Source organism: Ornithodoros turicata, chromosome 2 (genome assembly GCF_037126465.1).
Source record: "Ornithodoros turicata isolate Travis chromosome 2, ASM3712646v1, whole genome shotgun sequence".
NCBI classification, from domain to species: domain Eukaryota; kingdom Metazoa; phylum Arthropoda; class Arachnida; order Ixodida; family Argasidae; genus Ornithodoros; species Ornithodoros turicata.
This window is the reverse complement of record NC_088202.1, coordinates 18702686-18722528: the sequence shown is the minus strand read 5'-3', so window position 1 is coordinate 18722528 and position 19843 is coordinate 18702686. Positions and strand designations below refer to the sequence as shown.

Genomic DNA, 19843 nt, shown 5'->3' with positions numbered 1-19843 from the left:
TAGTGCTCAAGAGATAGCTCTGCTCTCGTATAGAGATGTCACTTGTAGAGGAGGTGGTGTTCCTCTACATGAGTCCTGACCGGCGATGATGGAATGTCCCAGCGGGCAGATGGTCGTGTCCTCACGCTAGGACGGTGCCGGTAGAACTACCGTGCCAGCGCCGTAGCGCGTGGCAGCAGAGGCACGTCGTCATCGTCGTCCACGGGCCGCCACATCACTCCCCCCTCAGACGCGGAGCGGTGCATGCGGTTGAAGTTCGCGTCGATACCACGAAGAGGAGAATGATGACGGCTCGTAGATGGTGGACGGCTGGGCGTACGGCTTGTGCTTGTGGCTGTTGATGCAGCAGCAGCGGGATGGCGGGAACAAGAGTGCTGCGATCCGGGCGGGTTCCAGTGATGAGATGTGAATGCCGATTGGTTTGTACCGACCCAGCTAGGCGCAGCGCTCTGTCATCGGCGCACGCTGATCTTCGTCGGCCTCTGCGCACGCTCCCCGCTCGCTGCGCTCTTGTAAAAAAACATTCTCGTTCCACCCTTCAACTAGAAGGTTCTCTCTCTTCCTTCACTGGTGACCCGAACGTAGAACACAGCTACCATGACCTCTCCGGCGCCGACGATGCCGGACCCCGCACCGCTGGCGTCGCAACCTCCCACTCTCCATGCGGTAGCCAACATCGAAGCGCAGTTTGCCCTCCGAGGCATATCTGCACAGCAAACAAAGTTCTTTCACGTCGTTGGAGCGCTTGGCCCTAACGAAGCGTCAGAGGTCAGGGACGTCATCACCAACCCCCCAGCAGCCAACCCTTTCGACGCGTTAAAAGACGCGCTCACGAAGAGAACGACAGCCTCTGAACAGGAACGTCTGCGACAACTGCTCACAGCTGAGGTCCTCCGCGACAGGAAGCCTTCACAGCTGGTACGTCGGATGCAGCAGTTGTTGGGCGATAGGGCCTCATCCTTGGACGAATCCATCCTGCGTGAATTATACCTGCAGCGTCTTCCGAACACGGTTCGCATGATACTAACAACGTTGAGCAGCGTTTCGCAGGAGGCTTTAGCGGAGATGGAGGATAAGATGATGGACATTGCGCCGCCAACTGCTTGTGCCATATCTCCACAACCCTCTGCACCATCACCGTCGGACTTCTAGAAGCTGCGTGACGAAGTCAGCCGCCTTTCCGGCTTAGTTGCATCAAGCCTACGCTTCGGCCGATCGCGAAGCCCAAGATACCGCAGCCCTCGTCGCGGCAACTTCCGTCGTCGCACACCATCGCCTCTCCAACAGTCTGCAAATCCCGATGAGTGCTGGTACCACCAAATTTTCGGAGAGCGTGCCCGCCGCTGCCAGCCTCCCTGCGCCGGTCAGGAAAACGGGAGCGTCAACAACTGAAGACGGCCAGTTTAGTTGACGCAGCCCCAAGTCGTCCACGCCTCTTTTACATCACTGACCGCGGCTCTGGCGCCCGCTTTTTGGTTGATACGGGCGCAGAGGTCTGCGTCATCCCCGCCTCTCGAGACGATAAGAAGCGGACCCCGCCTAACGCCAGTCTTTAAGCTGTCAACGGATCCCCTTGTGGCGGCCCGTGGATGACGATGCCACGCGCTACGGCGCTGGCACGGCAGTTCTACCGGCACCGTCCTAGCGTGAGGCCACGCACATCTGCCCGCTGGGACATTCCATCATCGCCGGTCAGGACTCATGTGGAGGAAAACCACCTCCTCTACACTTGGTGACCCGAACAACGAACACCATGTTCGGGCGTAATTCGGCCACTCAACATCCTAAATTTTTCGGCAAACCAGCAGCGAACCACCCTCTAGAAGGCAAGGCGCACCGGGACCACTGTTCCACCGGGGACCCGCAGGAAGACCACAGCAAGCTCAGTCTACGGCCTCCACCTGCTTCGCGATGGTCTTCCCCGGCACTTCTCTGGCGGCAACCGGCATTCACGCTGTCGTACCGGTCGCGGTACTGTCGCCCACTCAGCAACGCACTCACCCAGCAACAATCAGCACTCAGCAACTCACTCACTCAGCAACAATCAACGCTCGGCAGCAATCACTCAGCAACAATCAACGCTCGGCAGCAATCACCCAGCAAGCACTCAGCGCACTCAACAAGGGCTCAACGCACTCAGCAGACACTCGACGCAATCAGCAACCACTCAACCAATCGGCATTCACATCCCATCACTGGAACCCGCCCGGATCGCAGCACTCTTGTTCCCGCCATCCCGCTGCTGCTGCATCAACAGCCACAAGCACAAGCCGTACGCCCAGCCGTCCACCATCTACGAGCCGTCATCATTCTCCTGTTCGTGGTATCGACGCGAACTTCAACCGCATGCACCGCTCCGCGTCTGAGGGGGGAGTGATGTGGCGGCCCGTGGACGACGATGACGACGTGCCTCTGCTGCCACGCGCTACGGCGCTGGCACGGCAGTTCTACCGGCACCGTCCTAGCGTGAGGCCACGCACATCTGCCCGCTGGGACATTCCATCATCGCCGGTCAGGACTCATGTGGAGGAAGACCACCTCCTCTACACCCTATTACGACTTACGGACTTACGCGTTTTTCGGTGGATTTTTGTGATTGCCAAGGTACCCCAAGCCATCGTCGGTGCCAACTTCTTGACCCACTTCGGGCTCCTGGTCGACATGAGTCGAAGAAGGCTAATTGACAGAACCACCAGCCTTTCAGTACAAGGAGTTGCCGTCACCTCGCAACTTCCCCCAACCATCCGTCGACTCGAACCGAAAACTGGCTTCGAAGCTATTTTGCACTTTCCAGACCTCACTCAACCACCAAATTGGAAGCTCCCGGTCAAACACCACGTCATGCACCACATTGTGACATCGGGCCCGCCAGTGCACGTTCACCCTCGCAGGCTGGCGCCAGAGAAATTCAAAGTGGCCAAAGAAGAATTCGAGCACATACTCGAGCTCGGAATTATTAGGCCATCATCTAGCGACTGGTCTTCGGCTCTCCACATGGTCCCCAAAAAAAAAAAAAAAAAGGAGACTGGCGGCCATGTGGGGATTATAGACAGCTAAACCGGGTTACTGTTCCCGATCGCTATCCGATACCACACGTCCAAGACTTCGCGGCAAATCTGCATGGCGCAAGAATATTCTCGAAACTCGACCTAGTACGCGCCTACCACCAGATCCCGGTGGCGCCCGAGGACATCGATAAGACCGCAATAACCACGCCGTTCGGGCTGTTTGTATTCTTGTGCATGCCCTTTGGACTCCGGAATGCGGCACAAACTTTTCAACGGTTCGTCGACTCAGTCATCAGAGGATTGGCGTTCGCATTTGCTTATATTGACGACCTGCTGATCGCTACTGCCACCCCGGAAGAACACGCCGACCATCTTCGCACACTCTTTGCCCGCCTCAACGAGTTTGGTATCATCGTGAACGCTGCCAAGAGCGAGTTTGCAGTGGAAGAACTCGATTTTCTGGGCCACCACATCACCCGTTCGGGCATCACTCCTCTCGCGTCCGAGGTGAAAGCCATCCAAGAGTTTACGCAGCCGACTACCTCACGAAAGCTCCGCGAGTTCCTCGGGCTAGTAAATTTTTACAGAAGATTCGTGCCGCACTGCGCATCCACCCTCCAGCCCTTGGAAGCGTTGCTAACGGATTCCAAAGGCCGCAATGCCCCCCTTGCCGGGACATCGCGCGCCACCGGTGCCTTTTGCAGTATCAAGCAGGCTTTCGCTGAAGCCACCGTGCTGAGGCATCCAGTGCACGACGCGCCCACCGCGCTCATGGTGGACGCCTCGTCGTCGGCCGTTGGCGCTGTGCTTCAGCAAAGGATCGACCACGCGTGGCAGCCGCTATCATTTTTCTCTCGGAAATTCAAAGACAGGGAAATTCGATACAGCACCTTTTCCCGTGAACTGCTTGCTGTCTTCCTCTCGGTGAAGCATTTCCGCCCGTTTCTTGAAGGTCGCGTCTTCACTATATACATCGACCACAAGCCGCTGACCCACGCGTTCACTTCGTCCGGCAACAGCTACTCACCACGGGAGATTCACCAACTTACCTTCGTGTCCGAGTTTACCACGGACATTCGGCACGTCAGCGGTCACGACAACCCCGTGGCCGACGCTCTCAGCCGCATCGGCGCACTGTCACCACGTCTTCCGCAAGCTATCAGTACTACGCTCAGCCTAGAGACATTGGCTGACCTGCAACGCTCACACGAAGACCTCCGCATGCTCCGCGAAAGCTCTACATCGTCGCTTCGTCTCGAAGACGTCCTTCTTCCCGGTACCGCCACCACGCTTGTCTGCGACGTATCCCAGGGGCATCCACGACCCTTTGTCCCAGCAGCCCTGCGCAGGCGGGTATTTGATACCCTCCACGCATTATCGCACCCAGCCGAGATCATGCAAGCATGCCGCATGCAAGCCGAGATCAAGCACTGGACACGTGGCTGCCAGCAGTGCCAGAGAGCCAAGATACAGCGACACACTTTAGCTCCCGTGCACCCCTTCCTTCCACCTGACACCCGCTTTGAAAAGGTCCACTTGGACATCGTGAGCCCCTCCCGCCTTCTCAAGGTCACCGCTATCTACTCACGGTGGTAGACCGTTTCACGCGGTGGCCTGAGGCGGCCCCCATGCCTGATATTTCCGCCGCAACTGTCGCCGCTACCTTCACGAGCACGTGGGTTGCCCGCTTCGGGGTGCCCTCCACTATAACTACTGATCGTGGGCGGCAGTTTGAGTCGTGTTTATTCAGCGCCCTCACCACCTTACTGGGATCTCAACGCATTCGGACCACTTACTACCATCCGGCGTCAAACGGCATGGTGGAAAGATTCCATCGACAACTCAAAGCCGCCCTCAAGGCACACCCCACCCCCACCTCTTGGACGGAAGTTCTTCCTGTCATCCTGCTCGGCCTCCGTTCAGTCTTCAAGCCGGACTTGGGGTGCACCGTAGCAGAGCTCGCTTACGGGACAACTCTGCGACTACCTGGAGAATTCTTCGTTTCCCCCAAGGCTACTCCCCCGCCAGATCCAGCAAACTACGTTTCCCGGCTCAAAGTCATATTCGACCAGCTTCGCCCTGCACCCCCTCGTCAACCTTCTTCCTCCAGGCTTTACGTGCACGACGACCTGGAGACGTGCATACACATTTTCGTACGCGTCGACGCTGTCCGAAAGCCACTACAGCCCCTTATACTGGTCCCTATCAAGTCGTCAGCCGCACTTCCAAGTTCTTCTCCCTCATCATCAACGGCAAGCAAGAGCAAGTCTCCATCGACCGATTAAAGCCTGCATACATTGAGGCTCCTGCTGCTGACCTCACGGCTGCTCTGGTCTCCACCCCTCACTCCGTTTACCAGCCTGCCGTTCCCCGTTCAGCAAAGTCCGTCCACTGGGCCTCTGTCCTGGTGACGCACCGCTCTTGCGTTTCACCAACGCGCTAAGTGGGGGAGCAGCTATTGCGACCCAGCTAGGTGCAGCGCTCGCTTGCTGAGAGATTGCTGCCGAGCGCTGACTGCTGCTGGGTGAGTGCGTTGATGAGTGGGCGACAGTACCGCGACCGGTACGACAGCGTGCCGGTCGCCGCCAGAGAAGTGCCCGGGAGGACCATCATGAAGGAGGTGGAGGCCGGAAAGTCAGCTTACTGTGGCCTCCCTGCGGGTCCCCGGTGGAACAGTGGTCCCGGTGCGCCTTGCCTGCTGGAGGGTGGTTCGCTGCTGGTTTGTCGAAGAATTTAGGACGTTGAGTGGCCGAATCACACCGAACATGGTGTTCGTTGTTCGGGTCACCAAATGTAGAGGAGGTGGTGTTCCTCTACGTGAGTCCTGACCGGCGATGATGGAATGTCCCAGCGGGCAGATGGTCGTGGCCTCACGCTAGGACGGTGCTTGTAGAACTGCCGTGCCAGCGCCGTAGCGCGTGGCAGCAGTGGCACGTCGTCATCGTCGTCCACGGGCCGCCACACACTAATATGGTTAGCAACACTTCCTGCGAGCGCTCGTTTTTTTAAACTGACGCTCATAAAGAACATTAATTGTCAAACCATGACGCACTGCAGACAAAAAGCATGTCACTGTTATGAAAAGGCAAATTCTTTTCAAAAAAAGTTCATTTCACGTGATTTTTCAGTAAGGAAGTCCCACGGAAGGTTCCAGTTTAAGCTAGCAGCGTAATGTTGTCTTGAATAGCTTGCGACATTGTTGTGAAAATACTATCTAGAGTCTCACGTAGATGGGTAGAAATCCAGCGAACCGGTAGAGATGTAGGAAGGGAGTTGCCTCAGGACAGAAGCCGCCGATATTTCGAACAGAGACTGTTCTTCTTCTGGGCGCCCAGAAGAAGAACAGAACTAACTGCAACTGAACTGAACAAGAACTAACTGCACTGACTTCGTGCAAACGGTGATGTAACTGGGTTTGCTGCCAAACCTGTGCATTCCTACAGATGTCTTAGTAATTGCAATTTGCCTAGTAAAAATCGGGTTGCACCCTAAACAGGCAACCGTCAATTCGGAGTGCATATTCGAGAAAGAACCGTGTCAAACCCACTTCAGGCTCTAAATATGTTAGACGATGTAAACTGAAAATCTAAGGTGAACTACCTTTCTGTAAACTCGGTGGTAACGAACTCCTCTACACTGAACGAACCAACAATTTTTCATGAATATATTGCACGCAATACCGAGGTCATGCATCTCTATGTCCCTGAACGTAATTTATCCCTGTGAAGCACGTTAAAAAGTATTGGCCAGGCAGGAGGGCCCCCACCATGTATGCTGTCACGGGCCCTCACCACTGTAAGTCCCGCAGTGAGTGGCATACCCATCGAGAGTGCTTGCACTCTCGGCACTTCGCGAAACCTCAGAACAAAGCTCGCGGAACCCCGGTTTAAAACCACTGATCTAAACGACAGCGTGCAGCTGCTGCGTACCACTCTGTTTCGTGCTAACCGTGTATTGACGCGGGTCATTTTCTGACAGCATTCCTCTTCGGCTGCCACCAGGAACAAAAGAAGAACCACTCCTGTGGAGGCTTCTAAGAAGATCATGATTTTTACCAAAATAATAAAAAAGCCTCATTTTTCAAAGTTTCATATGGAATATGGATCCAGAAGGTCACTAATCTCGTCATTTCGATGCAGTGCATGACTAAAATATTTATTAGATCTTTGAGAGCAAGTGCGCTGAAGGTTGAGTTGGCTAGTTTAAAAAAAAAGAGACAAAGGTAAAGAGCTTGGCACAACCAACGCTCAGAGCAGCACAAATTCCGTTTTTGTAGGTGGTGCATGACCAGCTGGACATACTGTCGACGGGAGTATGGAACTACTAGATAACTAATTACTCTAGATCAGTTACCTATGTCGGATTTTTGAGGAAATGTGAGGTCGCAGAATCGGCGCCAGACATTATTCAAAGTCACACAATTTCTCTAAAAAAATGTTTGAACCAGCAAATGCGTTAAAACATTCATCACCGAATTTTGGTTCATTTGAAGCTCATTGCATAGCCATTCACGCACAGTGCTGGACAAAAGTTTACGGAGCACGCTCCTGCGCATTCCTTCTGCAGAGTGACACGCTAGCAGCGAGTGGTACCGTACGGACTTGCAAACAGGTGACCGGGTGACCTAAGGGTATGTCTGTAATCCCGTACGATGCCATTCGCGCCTAGCGTGTCACTCTGAGGAAGGAATGTGGCGATGCGTGTCCCGTAAACTTTTGTCCAGCACTGCACCATCGATGCAAGGGCGATATCAACAGCCAGCGAAGCAATATAGCGTCAATTAGCTTGGCTGCCACTGCGGTCGGCATATGCGCCGCCGCGTCATGCTGCCGCCACCGGTAATTTTCAGTACGCCGACGACGTTTCCAAACAAAGGCGCGCCGGGGGACCCTTCGCACCTGTTTTCGACGCGAGAACACGCATCGCAACCCTCTCGCGAAGTCGAATTTGTTTTTGTTGACGCTGGTGACCAGTGCCGGATTTACAGTGGTGGGGGCCCCGGGGCACTGTGCTGTGTGGGTTCCCTCGTGTATTCTATGTCTATCCAATGTGTTATTCGGGGTCGATATGCGTGGAAGGAGGACAGATTTTTACCAAGGTTCCGTTTCAGGGATGCGTTTCAGGCATGTAAAACAGATTTCCCTTGGACAAGACCTTTACTGGTGGGGGTCCCTTTGTGGTGGGGGCCCCGGGGCAAGTGCCCCGTCTGCCCTCCCCTAAATCCGGCATTGCTGGTTACGGTAGATTGCGGTTTCGTGCTGTTCTAGACTAGTGTTTTAAAATGGGCATGGCGCCACCGCCGGTCAAAGTTCCATCGGCACACACGTCTACACAGCGGCCACCTCCCGAGCGCAGCTGCCAAACTGACCTCCTTTCTGAGAACGTCGTGCACGACTCTACAGTGGGTCGGTTACTTGGGTATTGGCGCTGACGGACGGAGTTGATATTCCCTCCACTAGTTGTACGCATCTGCAGTTGATCTCCGTTACTTCCAGTTATTATTCTTAGCGTAGTATGAATGATAAGCACTAAAAAAATATTCACGAGCTTGTGCGAATTCGTGAGTGGTTTTGTTCTTACGTAAGTGCTCCATTTGACAAATGATTGAAATAAATCATTTAAATCGAGATGATTTAATTCAGTCTACTCTGAATTTGTGAGTCGCTCCCAGTCTCTTCGTGGGCTTGTCTGATATTTTTCCCGGTAGGGACGTTTCGTTCTACTCCGCTTCTGGTCACAACTCACATGAAAGAACTGATGTTCTGAGGCTGGAACAACATAGAAGGGACAAATACATACAAGGCCTCAAATTGCCTAAGAAATTAACGATTAAAGATGAAAGTCCTTGCAATCCAGAAGATGTGGGTTCGAGTCCTACTGCTGGCTAACCTTTTCAGTGACTTTAATCTTTCATCGTTAATTTCTTACGCAATTTAAGGCCTTTATTTGTCCCTTCTATGTTGTTCCAGCCTCAGAACATCAGTTCTTTCATGTTCAACAGCTGCCGCCTGCGTCGATCCTGTCGTATGAATGTGTGTATGAGTGAAGAAAAATGTAAGAGTGAAAGTAGGATGAGTGAGAGAGAGTGGCTGGTTCGTCCCTTCAGATGACGCACCCTGGAAGTCGCTGAGAGAGCGTGTTAGCTTAGCTCAAGTTGTAGAGCCCTGGACCGGCAATCCAGAAGATGTGGGTTCGAGTCCTGCAGCTGGCTAACCTTTTCAGTGACTTTCATGTTTCATCGTTAATTTCTTAGGCAATTTGAAGCCTTGTATGTATTTGTCCCTTCTAAGTTGTTCCAGCCCCAGAACATCAGTTCTTTCATGTTCAACAGTTGCCGCCTGCGTCGATCCTGTCGTATGAATGTGTGTATGAGTGAACAAAAATGTAAGAGTGAAAGTAGGATGAGTGAGAGAGAGTGGCTGGTTTGTCCCTTCAGATGACGCACCCTGGAAGTCGCTGAGAAGGTGTGTTAGCTTAGCTCAATTGGTAGAGCCCTGGACCGGCAATCCAGAAGATGTGGGTTCGAGGCCTACAGCTGGCTAACCTTTTCAGTGACTTTCATCACAACTCACATGTTATTCTGCCACGCAGTATTCTGACATAATCTCCAACGCACGGACTTGATTCAATAATGGCAGTTGAAAAAAAGTTACCATGCAGCTGTCGTTCTATGTTGAATTGTCTTATCCACTGCAACGTTGCATAGATTTAGATCAGTGTATTTATTTATATTGCTTTGCTTACCTTGAGACGCGTGTACTCAAGACATCGTCCTCCAAATATCAAGACAATCTCGCACGGAATGTTGCCACTGACAGGAGTCGCTGCTGCAGTTAATAAACATTCATTTACTGCAGGTTTAAAGACCGAGTCAATCGCTCGCGCGAGAATCAATTCTAGAATGACGATCACTGTGACGTCGCCTCGCTGCACCCTCAGGAGTTGAGTCACTAAATACGGAGCAGAGTAGCGACACTGAGCCATGCCGGCGAGCTCGCAGGCGTGCCTCTTGAAGCGAAGACATCTTGAGCCAGGCGCGGCTGCGTCGCCTAGCAATGGGACCCCAATCTCCCCTTTCTCTGGTGGAGAACAACGCGCAATCGATCCAGCTCTCAACCCAGGAAACCTGCTTTTCATGGTGGTGATCCAACATGGACGGCGAGTTCTTGGAAAGAGAAACCACGCGACACGATCGGGGCCCAATCACGGACAGCGAACGGCGGCTCCTGCACTGAAAAGGAATGCAATACTCTACTAGTGACTCTACTTAGGAGTAGCCAACAACATCAGTACAATGGCGGCTGGGCGTTCAGTTCGACATTTTATTGTGTCAACAGAATTAGCTTCTTTTGTACTTCCAGAGCCGCGTTCTTGAGGAACGGGAGGAGTACGGCGTGTTCAGTCGTGTGATTTTTCTGCCATATTTTTTGCAAACAATTCCAGACCTTGTCTCCCTCGCAGACCGCCAGGCCACACATTAGTAACATTTTCTGCAACAACCAATAATAAGGAAGCAATAACAAGCTCTATTGTTTCCTTGACAAATGATTATGTGTAGTTTCGAAATTCAGAAACGCATTTCATCCAATTGATCTGTGAAGGAAACGATCTGGCTCGATATTGTTTTTTTTTTCTTATTATTAATTGATCAGTGCAGGAATTGCATCAATAGGTGGCCAGCTTGTGTGTGCTGGAGACAGAAAGTTTGGAATTGTTTTGCATAAAATATGGGAGGGAAAATCAAGGACGGTTACTAGTCCTGTAACGCGAATATCAGCGTCAGCTCTGTGCGGTTGAGTGAAGACGCATGAAGGTTTGTACACAAAATGCTTATTTCAGTATGATGACTATGGCTTTGTGGTCGTTCAAATGGTACAATGTTGTCAGAGACTAAAACGCCTCCGGATTCACCCCACAATGTTATGTAGTCATAACCCCACAATGTAGTCAGAGCATTATGTTGGGCGAACACCTAGTGATTTCGACGGACGTCCTATTCTTGCTTTGGTAGACACTGATGCTGCTCTCTCTGTAGTATACCCTAATTTGTGCTAGCAGTTACACAAGGTGACTACTCCTTTCACCGGGCCCCTAATGAGTAGTGCCGCCAGGGAACCAATTTTACCTGTCGCAGTACGCACAGCCCGACTTAATTGAAGACGTCTGTTACCCTGCTGAGTTCCTAGTTCTTCCTGCTTGTGCTTGACTTTCTGAGCGATAACTCCGCAATTATCTGCAACGTCTACTTGAACAATACTGCACCACCTCCTACGTTGCCCAAACTCTACGCGATCGTCCACATACCGCAGCTCTCCCCGCTTTCTTGTTCCGCCCTCTAACGTTTCAGGTTTGCGTATAACAGCTTCCGCTGTAAAATGATATCACTGAACACGCTGCATCCCTGCCTGTTGAGCGGCGTCACTGCTCCACGGATAGACTAAAGAATGCCGCCCTGGAAATACGAAAGACGCTAACTCTTCTGAGACGATAAAATGTCACTCAAGCACGCTCGTAACGCAGGCTTACGCATATATTCTAATAATTTCAGCAACCCCACCTGTCGGTACTTTCCTGTCTCTCCCAGGGGAGGTTGTTTCAAGAATGATGAAGCCAGTGCGGTGGGGTTGAGGACCATTATACTTCGGATTTTTGCAAATTGCGGACCAATTCTAGTGTACCCAATGAGCAGGGCCTACCGTGGACGCAAAAAACAGAAAACGACAGATTCTCACCATAGGAAATTTCCCTTCGCCACCGGAAATACAAGATTCTCGCCTGCTTGAGAAAGGTAGCAAATTATAACGGCGCTATGCCGTTTCTCGTGCAAAATTTATGAACTCGAAAAACACAAGTTTTGTTCAAAATAACATTGTTAATTTTGATTGATTCTACTTTGAGTTCGCTTTTCCTCTTAGCACTTTGTGAGAGCCAGAGCGACGCTAGCTCGCTATGGGGCGACCCACGTTTATAATTGAGAATCCCAGCATAAGTAATGTACAAAAGGAGCTGGTTGATACATCATTTCTTGCTGCTTCTCCATCGTCACTTCTTAGGTACAGCAATATTTTAGGTGCCCAAGGAAACACCGTTTCATCGCGCCATTGCTCATGCATCAAACACAAACTGCTCTTTGGGCATGCATTGGAAACTTCCAAAGCGATTTCCATACGCGCAGCACTTGCATTTCCAATTCAAACCTTCCCATTAAACTGCACTGGGAGTAAATAGTGGACGACGCTCTTCGTTTAAAGAAACTCTGCATTGCTATAACTGGTTATATGGAAGGACTTGAAGGGGTAAAAAGATTGAACATGGTGCAACAGAAACCGAGCGTCCACTTACAGAACTCCAGATGTGCCAAGAACGCTACGACGAACTTCACGGTCAACCGAACCATGTCTGTCGACGTCCACTGTGGATCCAACACAGATCTGATGCGCATGTAGGCGCGTGTGATATATAGGGCGTGCACACTTGCGGGAAAGCTGACGTGCAGCGCCCCGCGGCGGCTTGGAGGTTTTCCCTTGATCTCGCCTCACAGACACATTTCCCTTCCGCGGAGGCAGTCATGGCGATGTGCGACTTTTGCGATCGCGGCACGGCCGATGGCCAATGAGAACAGAGCAGGATGTGACGTCGAGTTGTATACTTCCGGCAGCATGACAAACACATGAGGAGCGTGATAATAAAGCTGTCCCATGTGAAAATAACATACAAGGTGTCCAGGATGACGTGCACCGGGGTCTAAAACATCGTGCGCGTCATAGGTGAATAAAAATGCAGAGTATTGTGCGGAATCGAGTGTTCCAATCTCTTGAATTTTTTCCTACACAACCACGAAAGAACCACGAACATCCATATTTGAGCCGAACGCCTTCGCCTTTCTGGGACCAGCTGTGAACGTTCCTGTTGAATCCCGTCTCGTGCTGCCTCAAAAGTATGGTAGAGGTTCACCGTGAACGCACAGTGGATGGACTCGCTTCGCGCCACCTCAAAAGTATGGCAAAGGTGCCAGAGAACATGAAGGGGATGGGCGCACATCGCGCTATCTCAAAAGTACTGAAAGGTACCCCGTAAGCTTAGAGGGGACGGACGCGTTTCGCGCTATCTCAAAAGCACGGCAAAGGTCCCCTGTGAACGTACAGGACGTACGTTAGGATGTACTTCACTTTCATGAAAAGAACGTGAAAAAAGCGCTATACGAGCAATATGTAAAACATCACAAGAGTACCTATTGCAATATCAACGTTTGACAACACTTCCAATTTATCTAGCACTCTTACCTGTAACGCATTAGACCATAAATAATTTCAACGTCTTTCAAGGAGTAAACATCGGAAACTTTCCGAGAAACGCTAAGAGGGATAGCCGTGTAGGCCTGAAAGCAAGATGAATACCACAGTGAGTCGACCACAAGTTAAAAGTAACACATTCGCCTATATTGCAAGCATAGGCAGGATCTTTGTCATTTTCATTTACTCAGTGGGCTGAAGCGACTTGAAGAACAACTGAGGCTAAAAGAAGCGCTAATAAACAAAGGCACCACGGCCGTTTACCTGTATTTCAGTATGGCCGCCTTTGGTGTATTCGTTATCTTCGAGGCATTGTCACTTAAAGCTTCACAAACTTGAAGCTGTGCTGATGCTGTTCACGTTGTACATTACCGCATTACTCCAAGGCACCGGAGACGCCGTCATGTTTGTCAACTCCAGCCTCTGTGCGTTGTTGGCGCTCTCAGCGTGTCGGAATTCTATTCTATCACAACGGGCCTATGACGTGACCTCTTTCAACATCTCTCGTCATTCACCCACGCGTCGGCATCAACATGGCGGATATCTATTTGTTTCTCGCTGACGCTGGCGTATGCGAAGATGAAAGGACACGTGTCTTTCACAGACAGCGTGACGCTTTTGCGGCGCTAGACGAGGAGCACTTTATTGCCAAGTTCCGCCTTTGCAAGGACGCAGCCAGAGAAGTGTGCGACGCTGTCACAGGGGATCTGCAAAGACGTATGTACTCTCATGTTCACTTTAGAATTGAAAGAGAGATACGTTTACGAGAGATAGCATTGTTTGAAACTGACGTTCTGCAGGGCTTCTTAATACTTCCTATCGTCTGCGTTGTACCGTGGAAGAGCCGGAGACTGTGCATGCTTAAAACTCTCTACTCTGAACATCCCCTTAGTTCAGTGTTTGTAAACAATATAATTGGATATTAAAATCTCACAACGAATGACCTCAACCGTGGTAGCCTAAACGGACGAACACAACCGGCTCGAATACAGCTATTTATTTATGTATACGAGTGGAAACTAAGGATGTAATGCAAGCGTACTTGATCATACGTTAATAGTAAAATATAATGACCAGTTTGAAATGTATTCTAATATTTCACTAACCTCTATTGGTTGAGCTCTATAATGGAGAGAAGGAATGGGAAAAGAAAATTAACTGTGTTGGTCAACTGCTGTTTCACGGTTTCAGAGAAGCTCTCCGTAGCCCCCGTACTTACCTCTCTGACACATTTATAAACAGATTTCCCTTGAGCGAACGTTTCACTCTGCTTCACGCCTTTTGGATTTCCTTTTTTGTTTTGCAGAGGTCGGTTCGCCCTATCTGCGTCGGACTTTTGAGCAAGCTTGTCTTCTCAGCTATGGTTTCAGTACGGTTAATAATACTCTGTTGCACACAGCTATAGTACACAGGCCTATCGTACATACACCTATAGGCTATACCTCTATGTGTGTGCAGTTATGAATAATATCAAATATTACGTCTGTTTACAGCACAGCAATGGCACAGCACCACTCTGCCAGTTGCACAAAGGGTGCTTATGGCACTTCGATTTTACAAAACTGCTGCGTTTCTTGGGAACATAGCAGAGGAGGAAGACTTTCGTACAAGCAAACGGGCAGTGTCGGAGTCCTTTCATGATGTCAGCACTGCAATCAACCGTAGCCTTGCCCGGCGATACCTGTTCCCGATATAAGTTCCCGATGTCACCCGAGGAAAAGTGGAGGATAAAACGTGGCTTTTATGAGATTGCAGGTGTGCCTGGCTGTCTTGGTTCGTCAACGTGACTTTACAGCATAATGCTGTATTCTAAAACATGCAGAGCTTGTGCTTACGGACCATATTCTAACGTTTCAGGCGCAACTGATGGGACAGCGATTTCAATAATTGCTCTAAGCACGACAGACCAACGTTTTGTGGATGGTAACTATTACTGCCATGAGTAATATCATGCCATCAACGTGCTTGGGGTAAGGTACATTTCATATACGATAACTTAGCATACACATTCCTCTGTTATATCCATAAAATTCTGACTGGTGTTGGACGCTACTCGCCGCATCCTTAACACATACGCGTGCTACCCAGGGAGCTGCCAGGATTCTGCCATATGGAGTTTGTGTGACCTCCGTCGCCCGGTTCCGCAAGTGTTTGCAGATGGCGAACGGCTTCTAGGCAAGTGTGTATTCCACTCCCCCAAGAGAAGAAACAGTAAAACAAAATGGTTCCGCCTTTGTTTGCGTGGAAAGTAGTTATAATAACTACGGATCGGTAATTTTTCGTAAGCAGCGTCAAAGGAGCAGATCCTGTCCAACCGTTCGTGAATGCGTTTAGTCCAAACTGAACGTGCTCGTATTCATCCAACCAAAAGAGCCCAACAAATCACTACGTCACACAATGCACGCGAGGCACCACCTTCCTTCGAAAAGTTATCTCTCTCTCTCTCTCGAGTGTCAGCAACACCCTTCTGAAACTACGCTCCGAAAGTCGACCTCCAAAGACTTCCACGGTGAGCTCTTCTTCAGCCAGAAATTTGCACACCAGTTTCCTAGACATTCTTTTCGTGGTAAAGGATCGCTGGCTTCCTTCATCAAAAATGGTCCTTGCTAGCGACGTGGCCCTTCGGCCTGCTACGCAGGCTGCTGCGGTTTGCGGAAGAACCGTGGTATGCTCTGTGCTGCCAGCGGTAGAGTGCAGACTGACCGGCGCTGATGACGGCTTAACAGCGTCTTCTGTTTCTCCGCCGTCCTTGCGCGGCTCCCTCGGCTGGTAACCCGGATCGCAAACTGAAAATGCATGTCTTCTAGAGCATTGCTGGCACCGTATCTTTCTCTTGCGTGCCTTTGACTGGTGATATGGTCTGGTACATCGGTAGCATCTTCCTTCCAACTTTAGTATTTCCTTTTTCTTGGTCAACACAATATCGGCGTCACAGTCCTCGGTTCCGTGCTTTCTGGATTCGCCAAGCAAACAACTCGGTCGTCCTGCAACGAACGTGCTGCAATGCCGCTGCTGAAGCTGCGTCTTGTCTCGCCTGTTTCTTGTGAGTCACGCCCTTAGGGTGACCCCCGTTGTCGGTCTTCTGCACTGAAGCTAAGCGCTCACGGATCTCCACTTCAATCCCGAGCAATTGCAGAAGAGACACCACTTTCCTCCGATACTTCGTCACTGCGGACTCTGAAGTCCTAGTATCCACGTTATCGCCGGTTTCGTTGATCGACGAACTGTTGGTCCCGTACTGTGTAGAGTCCACCGCTGTCTTCCGACTGTACTGTAGAACAAGGTCCTTCGGAAGGAACCGCAGCAGTACAGGATAAAGCAGGGAGCAGTAGAAATCCTCAGCTACACCAAGAACGTTCAGACCACGCATGTGCGCTCGGAGACGGTCATGCAGCTTTCGTAGCTCGTGCACATCCCCCGATGACTGGGTAGGTCGAATGTTCAGGAGTGCATCCCATGTGCTCTTGTATGATCGCTGTGTCAGCTCCAAAACGTTGCTGAAGGAGTTCCATGGCGTCGTTGTAGCACTCCGCGGATACATGCAGTCCTGCTATCGGCGCAGCTGCGTCGCCCATCAGCAACGACTGCAAGTAGTTGAACTTGTCACTCAGAGACAAGTCCTCGTTCCGATGAACCAGCCTGTCGAACTGCTCCCAGAAAGGGTGCCAGTTCTTCTGTTTCCCATCGAATTTCAGCAATTCCTGCCTGGGAAGCTTCACTTTCACTGATCCTCGTTCAGTCATCGCAGGCGGTGGCATCATTCGCTGTACCTGATTACCTTTGTACTTCAAATTAGTTATGCAGGTGACCACCTTATCGTCGTACTCGCATATTCGTGCGTAGTCTTGCTCCTCTTGCTCGACGCCACTTTCTTCAATTTGTGCATCGACAACGTTGAGTTGGCGTTGAAACGTGAGCAAGCGTTCGATCAGTACCTCCGCTTCTTCCGGTGCGATCTGTCCTGTCCCGCCAAGTAAACCGTTCGCGTCGTTGAGGAGACGGGATAGTTGAGACCGAAGAGCTTATCGCTTTTTCGTGAGGTTTGACATGCTGGCCCGTCCTTCAACGCCGTCCAAAGTTCAGTAAGTCGTTGCAGGAGTCCGCTGTCCTCCCGGGTTTGGGCACCATATAATAACTTCGCATCGCTAATTTTTCGTAAGCAGCCTCAAAGGAGCACATCCCGTCCAACCGTTCCTGGATGCGTTTATTCCAAACCGAACGTGCTCGTATCCATCTAACCAATCAATCAATCCCAACAAAGCACTACGTCACACAATGCACGTGAGCCACCACCTTCCTTTTCGTGGTTCACACAATCAATTAACAAAGTCCCAACAGCAGTTATCTTGACAACACTGTGTATTGAAAAAAAAAGAAAAACACACACCTTTAGCCAGAAGCTTCCCAGTACGCTGCTAGTAAACTTGTGCTCGCTTGAGAATTGCAAGTACTAGTAGCTAGATTTAAAGTACTAGTCGTTACATTCTACTATCCACGTAACCAATTTTCAGTCATCGGGAATAGCAAGCCCACAGGTCTGGGCTTTCCCGTCATGCCATCACCGTTCCCCGTCATCGCAACAAAGAAATCCATGTCCCACCCTGATGTTACGTGATCTTCAAGTGGAGTACGACAAGTGATTGTGTCGGGAGTGTCCAAATATACTCAGCCTAATTTTTCATAAACACGTTTAATGTAATGCTTGGAAGGTCTGCAAAAGTCAAAGCTGCAAAAGAGGATGAAGAAACCCTGATAATGGCAACGGTATAAGTGTTTCCACTACACATATTCATATTCTTGTGCACTTTTTGAATTGTGGTTCGAATAATACTGGTTAAATAGGGGTTCCAAAAGCATTAGAAGAAATACTCGAGACCACACACAGTCATCCGAGCGCCCATTCTGGATTGGAAAACATGAGTTCACCGTCGATTTTGACGAGTACGGTCATGGAAAAACGGCAGAGTCCGTCGTCGGCGATCGTCCGAGGGCTCATCCAGCACCCGGTCTGGATGGGAAAACACGAGTTCAGCGTCGATTTTGACCAGTACGGTCATGAAAAAACAGCAAAGGAATCTATACCCCTAATATGCATTGTTTAATGCACGAAAAATAACATGAATATGCACTCTTCTATACACCCTTCCCACATGTAACGTTTTAGAAAACGTTTACCTGTGGTCAATAGTGGATACAGGCAACTTACGTATTTACAATAACATAGTTATACGTCATTCAACATTGCGCAGCTATAGTGTTTTCTGAGCAGCTTGTGTACGTACCATGGTTTGGTAACGGATATGTATTTTCATCTATGGTGTCTTTTCCTCAGACTTTAGCACCAGTGCTCGTAGGTGTCTGTTGCCGTGTAAATGGTCGGACTGCCGGCGATTTGCCGTGCAAGTTCACTTTTGTGCCCCGTATCCTGGCAAGTTTTTTTCCTTGCCATATCGTCGCGGCTCTCTCCTGCTGAATTCAAACAGCAGGTACAAAACAAAACAACTTTATTCTTGACTTTGGAGAGTGGGCAGGTTCATCGTCACAGGCCATACTCTACCCCATTGCTGGTGGGAATGTGGGGAATAAAATAACGAGCCCCTTCAGAATAACTCGGTTCTCGGTGCATCTAAACAGCAGGTATCAGCTTTTAGTCCTTTGCGCAACTCGTATCAGCACCGAAGAGCAACGACAATTTCTTCTTTGTCATTGTTGTTGCAGCTGGCACTATCATCAATGCGCATAGAAGCCAAGATGCGGTACCCGACGTGATAAGATGTCTGCGTGATTTCGAGTGGAGCGAAACATAGGGAGGTATATCTTTATGGATACATATCTATGGGTATATGCATTGGTGGCCAAGCTGTATCAGGAAATCTCATGAATTACAGGGGGGTGGTTGGAAAAATTCAGGGGGAGTGTACACCTCCCGGGGGGGGCGGCAATGAAACCCCTGGAAAGGACCGCAATTATAGCAAAGTACCCTAGCGTAAACTGCTGAGCGGCATAGTTATTATGCATTCGCATATACAATTCCAATGAAAAACTTCACTGGACACACCAACAGAAACAAATGAGCTTCTTTTCCAAATGAGACACCGAAAATTTGAAAGGCGTTTCAAGTTCTTCGTACATAGTTCTTCACGAACAATTATCCCAACGTCCAGGAGCACTGAAATTGTCGGTTTACACACGGTATTGTTGATTTTGCTTGCATTTTCAACGTGAAAAAGAAAAATATCAGGGAAAGAGTAATTAAAAATTTTCACTCAATGACTCTCGTACATAACTACTCCATCTCTTTTTTTTTCCCCCACTTTTTTTCTCTGCGCCTCTCTGTGCTCCGTATAGTTTTTCGCGCATGATACCCGGAGAGGCTGCTGTTATGCTGCAAGCCCATAAACTTAGTGTAATAATTAAGATGATGCCATTCTCTGCACTTGTCTCCACTATTACTTCTTAATTATCATATTACTTACAGTGTAGTTTATCAAAATGCACGTTCAGGCCAGATCGCTATAACTACTTGTTGAGGTTCATGAGTCA

The 19843-nt window shown here is 50.0% G+C and overlaps 1 protein-coding gene across 1 annotated transcript in view; it reads right to left on the bottom strand.

The window, feature by feature from the left end:
• The window catches only part of LOC135384365 (uncharacterized), a 40977-nt gene extending 28527 nt beyond the window's left edge, over positions 1-12450 (bottom strand). Inside the window, exons 1-2 of the mRNA XM_064613570.1 lie at positions 12351-12450; positions 9753-9835 (exon numbers count right to left, since the gene is read on the bottom strand). Coding sequence (XP_064469640.1) covers positions 9753-9835; positions 12351-12450 — 183 coding nt within the window. The remainder of the gene's footprint in view (positions 1-9752; positions 9836-12350) is intronic.
• Between the last annotated feature and the right edge of the window lie 7393 nt (positions 12451-19843).